Source organism: Poecilia latipinna, unplaced genomic scaffold, assembly GCF_001443285.1.
Source record: "Poecilia latipinna isolate Pla-1442-1.1 unplaced genomic scaffold, P_latipinna-1.0 Scaffold751, whole genome shotgun sequence".
Taxonomy (NCBI): domain Eukaryota; kingdom Metazoa; phylum Chordata; class Actinopteri; order Cyprinodontiformes; family Poeciliidae; genus Poecilia; species Poecilia latipinna.
The window spans coordinates 7,316-14,277 of NW_015113367.1; the positions used below are offsets into that span (position 1 = coordinate 7,316).

The window sequence follows — 6,962 nt, forward strand, 5'->3', positions numbered from 1 at the left end:
CACCGTCAGCTTCCACCAAACAAAAATAGAGAATGTGCCTGAAAATCAAGTCTGAGTAAAACAGAAGCAGCTTTGGGCTAAACATTTAGCATCTGTGAAGACAGAAATGCTGCAGTTTCAATAAGACTAGAACATATAACTGTCACATCAGTACATATACAAAAGAATGGGGCATTTTCATTTGAATTTCTCCATTTTGTTTTTTACAAGCATCAACTGTAGTACTGTGTGAATTTAGGGCTTGAATTGCAAATCTTGTAAACTTAAAAAAAATGCAGCCATTGCTGTGTTTTGCATGGTAGGCAGCCATTTTGGATTTTGAAGACTGATTTTCCTTCTTAAATTCCGATTTCAATTTTCTGTTTTTTCCAACATAGACTTTCAAAATTTCAACTTCTAGAAACATAAAAACTCCCATTTGGAAAAAAATTGAGGCAGTGCTTATTAAAGCAAATAAATTTAAAATGTTGCAACTGTTTGAAAACAAAAGAAAATCCATTTCATGTCCATTTTAACATTTTCAGTTAAAAAAATAAAAATGGAAATTTCTTCCCAAAATGATTAAAAGTAGCCAAACTAATTTCTGAACTGACATCAGGAGGCACAAAATTGTTCCCAGGGCCACAAATGGCCCTCGCACCTCATCTTGAACACCAATAAAGGGTTAAATGAGGGGAAATGAAGTCAATATCTGCATTTTCAATTTTGTATTTTCACACGTGTAACATCCATACAACCACAAGTGAGACATTTAATCCAGTTTTTCCTCAGGTCCACATTTTACATTCGTTTTCCAGAAGCAGGAAAAGCTTAAAAAAAAAAGACAGAAACTGCAGTTATTTCACCAAAACAGTTTTTTTCCCCCACAGCAGAAAATATTCTTAAACATGAAAAATGGAGGGAAAAAAATATTAAGGTGCAAAGCAGCAACAAGTCAACAAACATTTGCTCAATTTATTATTTTTACATCTGTTATGGAACAACATGACTACACCTTCATCATATTTAGAGTTCATCACATATCAAAGACTTCACTTCACTAAAGCTGCTGGAAATGTCCATTTTGTTCACTGGCAAATAAACAGGAAGCTCTCCTTTCAAAATAATAATGTGTACATACAAAAATAAAGAAAATATAGAGTCTTTACATGTTGAACATTTAACGTCATAAATAAATATGGTAAGTCAGGAGGAAGTTTGCTGGATGGAAGTTGTTCGGTCGGCGTTTAACACTTAAACGTTAAGAGCTGATGACATCATCAGTGGGCCATGGCATCCTGGAAGCCCCACGCCTCCAGCAGGGAAATCTGGAAGCTCTCCTTGCAGAGCGGCGGGTTGTCGAAGGTGGTGCAGCGGCCGGTGTGGCCGTGGTTCAGCTCCGCGTCGATGAACAGGGCGTTGCTGTCGCCACCGCCTCCTGATTGGACAAGAAGTTTCAGGTAAACCGATTTAATTAATGCAAATCCAGCATCAAATAAACAAACCCCGAGTTAAATTAGACAAAAACTGGTGTCAAACGTTTGTGAAAATTTTCATTTGTGCTGCTCTCATTTTAAAAAAGGTTTTACGCAAAATTAAAATTTTTTGTACTTCAGTTTGAGTTTCTACTGCATCTGAAAACAGCCCAGAAAATAAAACCATCCGCACATTTTTATCACAATAAGTTTGTGTTTCTTAATCCACTTCAAAAACCTCCAGATCCCAACATTACAAATCACCTAGAAACCACAGCCTGTTGCCTAGCAACCCCAGCGGAATTCCACCCGTTGCCTAGCAACCCATGCTGAGCTCCAGCACATTTGGTCAGCTGGTTTAACCACGTTATAATGGCTGCTGGAAAGGACGAATTATTTTGTTGTCGACTTACCACCTAGAAACCACCTGCTGCATTCTTGTTGGTTGTGCAGGAGGCTCCATTTCTGCTTTTCTAAGACGTACGGTTGTATTATTGTACATTCGTTTGCGGCACGTTTTCAAATGCGAGTGTAAATGTTGAGTTTAGGGGGCGTGGCCAGCAGCAGTTTTAGATTTAAAGTGACAAGATGCTCCAAAACAACTCAATTTGACTAAAATCTCATTATCTAAGAAAGACTTTGTGCAAAAAATGAAATGAAAATTTTTTTATAGGCCATAAACCAATCCTAAGCTGTTCAAGGAAGCACCATAGGTCACCTTTAATAAATGTTCCCACAGGTCAATCAGCCTGTCCATAGTTACAAAATCAAGTTTAGTGTTTGTGCGGTTATTTTTAAGAGATCAACCTTGAACAAAAAACTAATCGATGTAAACGAATAGTGCCGTGTTTGTGCAGCTCAGTTGATTGACGCCAAAATTTGCTCCATTTTGGAAATATGAACAGGCTGGTTGACCTTTGACCTCTGGAGACATCTTTAAAGTGACAGCAGCACCATCACAGTCTGGCTTGAAGCAGGCGGGATCAGAAACGATCTGCTCACCCACGATGATGGAGTCGAAGCTCCCGGCCATGAACATCGACGTGTTTTTGGAGTTGAGGTTGAAGTGGTGTGTGGCCAGAAACGGCGACAGTTCTCCAGGAGGTTTGTCGGGCTGCGGGAGGCTCTGGTCTGCGCTCGGGTCGGCGGCGGCTGCCGGATCGTCCGGACCCGCGGGCCGGATGGCCGATGCCAACTCAGGGTGGCGGATCACCACCCACTCGTAGCGCTCCATCTCAGGCTTCAGCTGCAGAGCAGACGTAGGATCGGTCAACCAGGGAATCGATTCCTTCTTTAATAAAAACATTTTATTGGATAAAATTCCTTTAGTGAATGAGAACCAGGTGAAGTCAAGACATTCGAGTCTGTAAACCCAACGATTAACTGATTATATTGATGAATATTTCAATAATTCATCACGATGAATCCAATTAATGGTTTCAGCCACATTGTTATGAGTTTCTTTAGGACACAGTCACAAAAACAAAGTTTGATTTATGTCACTAAACTACATTATATATTAAAGTTTATTGGTGCTCTTTGAATAAATAAGATTTTTCCATGTTAGAAAAATAATCTGCCAATAGAACAAGAACTTTTTCACCAATATAAAAGGAGTTATGACCTAAAACAGGCTTCCGTCTTGGTGAAAAGTTACTTGCAGTCAGTTTTGTTTCATTTAGAGCATTTGCAACTAGAGAAAATACTTGGTAAGATTTTTTGTTTTTGCAGTGTAGTCAAAGTCCAATCCAGTAAAATTAAAATGGATATATTTTTTCCTGTTAACCCTTTCCTGACAGACCTGGTCTCAGGTGTGGTGTCAGGTAAAAGCCTAACCAGAAACTACCGGATCAGGTAACGGGAGTTTCTGCAGGTTGTTCTTAAGTGTTCGTTCCTCCAGCCCACAGCTGAGTGTCAACTCAGAAACCTGGATGAATAATTCATTGTGAAGACATCAGATCAGTTTCCACATTTCAGAGGTTTTTTATTAAAAATAGGAACCAAACGCTGCAGGAGGAGGAGCTTCCTGCATGTTGGTTTGTGCAGCAATATGACCTGCAATGATTTGCAGACAGACGGCTGTGGAAACTGCAGCTAATGGTGCCCTCTAGTGGCTGCTACTTGGTACTACTCAGACTAAAATTAATGAAATCATCTTTGAAACACTAAAACAAATTTACCCTGAATACGAAACACTCCCCGGTGCCAAAATAGCTCAACTTGTTGCCTCCACGTTTCCTCTCCTCCCAGTCTGACGACAGGAAGGCTCCACACACCTGAGATCAAAAGTAAAAGACATGTTGGAACAATAATTTCACCATCTTCATATGCAATAGCTTTAATCACAAAGATGCACTTTATAACCCAGAGTCTGTGGAAGAGCCAAGCTGTAATCCAGTCACATGATTTCATCCATTTACAGACGACGACTGTAGAAAATTCATTTGAATGGAATTAAACAATAAATTCACTGATTTTTATAAACATTCAACTTGATTTAAATTTATCTAATCCAGGTCAAAACTATAGATAACTCAAATAAACCATGTAGCCTCACTAATGCTTGGTTAAATGTCCGTTAGCAACGTGAATCTTGGCTGCATGGTTTCCAGTAGCAGAATGCTAAAATCATAGATATTAGCTCTGCTAACGCCAAACATGGTATTTAACAGAGGCTAATGCTAAAGCACCAACTTCAAATTAAATTTTTTTGAAAAATTACAACCATTGAACACCAAATTTTAAAAAGATAAATGTTATGCATTAAGGGGAAGCCAAGTGCGCCAAAGATTTTCAGAGTTAGCAAAACCTCCAAACCAAAATTTAGCTTTGCTATTAGCGCGTTAGCAAGTGTGCCCACCACTATGCCTAATAATTAAGCAGCCCTTTCTGTAAGTGTACTGGCAGTGTCCATCCAAGAAGGTTTTGAAATGGCTCGTTTTCCAGACACCAAAAAACAGCCGTTTGGTTTTTTTAAAAGCAGCCGAGACCCAAATGGAGGTAGAAAAATGTGCAAAATAGGTTCCCTTTAATAAAAAATAAAATAGTGTGTTCATCAATTGGTTTAAAAACATCTCAACTAAATTTAGGATTACAGAATTAGAAAAGCTGCTCTGCTTACATCTCCATCGGTGGTCCGGATCAGGAGCAGGGTGGGTTCATGGCCTTCGCAGTGAGAGTAGAACCTTAAAGCAAAACGCAACAAGTCAGTTTGGTTTCTTTTTAAACCCGTAAACAGGAGCTGGAGACGTGGGACGGGTCACCTGCTGAGGCTGCAGCCGTGGGTGGAGGTGGTGAAGAGGAGCTCCGGCTGGCACAGGGCGAAGCGCTCCGGGATCCACGACCAGATGTCGTGCATCTCCTTGGCGCTGACGATCTCCGAGCTGAACGTGTCGGGATCCAGAGCCAGCTGCACATTTCGCCTGGAAAACAAACCAACAGGAGGCGCTGCAGTACAGAGCGGTCATTCATAATACCTGCTGCTACGAGAGAGGGTGTCTAGTCAAAGTAAACCAGAGCAAAATGGATGAATGAAGGAGAAGTGAACCCACCTAACGCTGTGAGATCAGATGAGACAAGACGAATGGAGCAGAAAACACAAAACGTTAAGATGGAAAATCAACCGAAATAAAATACTGACAGGAAACGATACGACCGTATTTAGGACAAAACAAAAAATGAATAATTTACAATGAAGGAGTAAATTTATGCCAAAGCAACTGAGGTCAGATATTCAAAGACTAGGAAATGCTCCATCTGGAAAAAACCAGAATTTTCCTGGTTAAAAATCAAATTTACAGGATTAAAACCATTTTGACAAAACAGAAATTAGAAGGATTCAAATGTACTGAGATCACTGCAAAAACAGAAAATCTTTATTTTGTGCAGTTTCTAGTGTAAATATCTTAGTATAATTGAATTAAGACAAACGCAACTTTACAGCAAGATACAGGAGTTTGTTATAACTTAATCTCAATATTGATGAAAAGTGAAAGTTCCTCTAAGATTAACCTTTAAAGTCATTTATTTCATTACCTAAAATGAAATAATGCAGCATTTTTTAGTGAATTTGAACCAGGTGCAGCTCAAACATTAGTGACAAAACATTCTTTAATTTTTTATCTTAAATGCAGAATGTGTGCATTTTGTAGAGCTGGAGTGAATTATTCTTACAGTAAATTGCTTTTCCCCCCTTCCAGTCTGTATCCTCCAGTTAATCAATTTATGGCCACATTGGTGGACATTATTGCGATAATCAATTAACCTGATTAATTATGATAAATCTGATTAATCCCGTTTAACCGTTTCAGGCCTGGTGGTTGTGTGGGTGAACGATCCGGGTTTGGACCTCACCTCTTCTGTTTGACGGTGATTCCTTTCTGCTGCAGCGACTTCTCGTTGGTGACCTGCAGCAGCGTAATCTCCTTGCGGCTGATCAGGCGGATGGAGAAGGATTTCTCCAGCAGCTTCTCCGGCGTGACGGTGGAACCGATGCCTTTGATGAACGCCTGAATATCCGACCGGATTTTCCCAGAGTCCAGCTGCTGCTGGTTCTGTCCCGCTTGGCCTCCCGTTTTGTGTTTGCGGTAAAACTTGAGCAAGGCGATGGCGACGCGGTAGAGGACCTTGTAGCCCTCCACCAGGTACACATCCAGGACCCGGACCATGTGGGCGAACGGCAGGTCGCCCAGCACCCAGCGCTGCCAGTCGGCGTAGACCTCCACCACGTCCTGGGCGGTGGCGACTATCAGTTTGTGCGCAGCAGTGCAGTACTTGTTGGCCAGGTCGCCGAAGGTCATGCAGCTGGACTCGTAGGCCAGGAAGGTTTGGTCCAGCAGCCGTTTGCCCGGCTCGTTGCAGGCCAGGATGCGGCTGACGTGTTCGAAGCACTGCGCCTCGTCTTTGCTGAAGTGCAGGAGCAGCGCGGTGAGCGCCGGGAGGGACGGGCAGTGCGAGATGTCTGGGAACTGCCCCGCCACGCAGTTGATGATCCGATGCGCCGAGGCCACCGCCTCCACCTTCAAGCAGTACCGCGGCACCGGATTTCCATCCACGAACTCCGGCAGCGGGATGTGAGACGACGGCTTCTTCGCGGCGGCATCGCCTATGATGTCACGATACACCTCAGCATCCGGCGTAACGGTGCGGCACGGAATGGTCTTGATGAGCTGCTGGTAGACCTGAGCCCGCAGCTTGTGGTTCTTGGCCCAGTAGCCTTGGCGAGCCATCTGCTTGAACTCCTTCAGCTCTTTGCAGTCCAGCTTGGTGGGCCCGCTGCTCGTCGCCAGATCCCCCATCTGGCTCCAGTCCACAAACGTGCCGTATTCCTCCTCAGCCATGATGCTGGAAGCTTTCTGGACCGCCCAAGGAGCAAAGAGGAGGTGCTGGTGACCTTCTGTCCTCCACACAACTGGTACCAAACTGGGTGACACTACCTATCCATGGTGGTTACTGGAAAACACAAAGAGGTTTAAAGAACTGAGCCAGTTCAGAATATTCCCAGTTGGT

The 6,962-nt window shown here is 42.7% G+C and overlaps 1 protein-coding gene across 2 annotated transcripts in view; it reads right to left on the reverse strand.

The window, feature by feature from the left end:
- Positions 1-692: 692 nt before the first annotated feature.
- tbc1d24 (TBC1 domain family, member 24) overlaps positions 693-6,962 on the reverse strand; it is a 13,120-nt gene continuing 6,850 nt past the window's right edge. Inside the window, exons 2-8 of one of the 2 annotated variants that reach the window (XM_015045848.1) lie at positions 5,808-6,905; positions 5,006-5,011; positions 4,718-4,876; positions 4,576-4,639; positions 3,635-3,730; positions 2,457-2,700; positions 693-1,417 (exon numbers count right to left, since the gene is read on the reverse strand). In XM_015045848.1, the coding sequence (XP_014901334.1) occupies positions 1,260-1,417; positions 2,457-2,700; positions 3,635-3,730; positions 4,576-4,639; positions 4,718-4,876; positions 5,006-5,011; positions 5,808-6,793 (1,713 nt within the window). In that variant the 5' untranslated portion in view covers positions 6,794-6,905 and the 3' untranslated portion in view covers positions 693-1,259. The remainder of the gene's footprint in view (positions 1,418-2,456; positions 2,701-3,634; positions 3,731-4,575; positions 4,640-4,717; positions 4,877-5,005; positions 5,012-5,807; positions 6,906-6,962) is intronic. The other variant, XM_015045849.1, reaches the window with a different exon arrangement.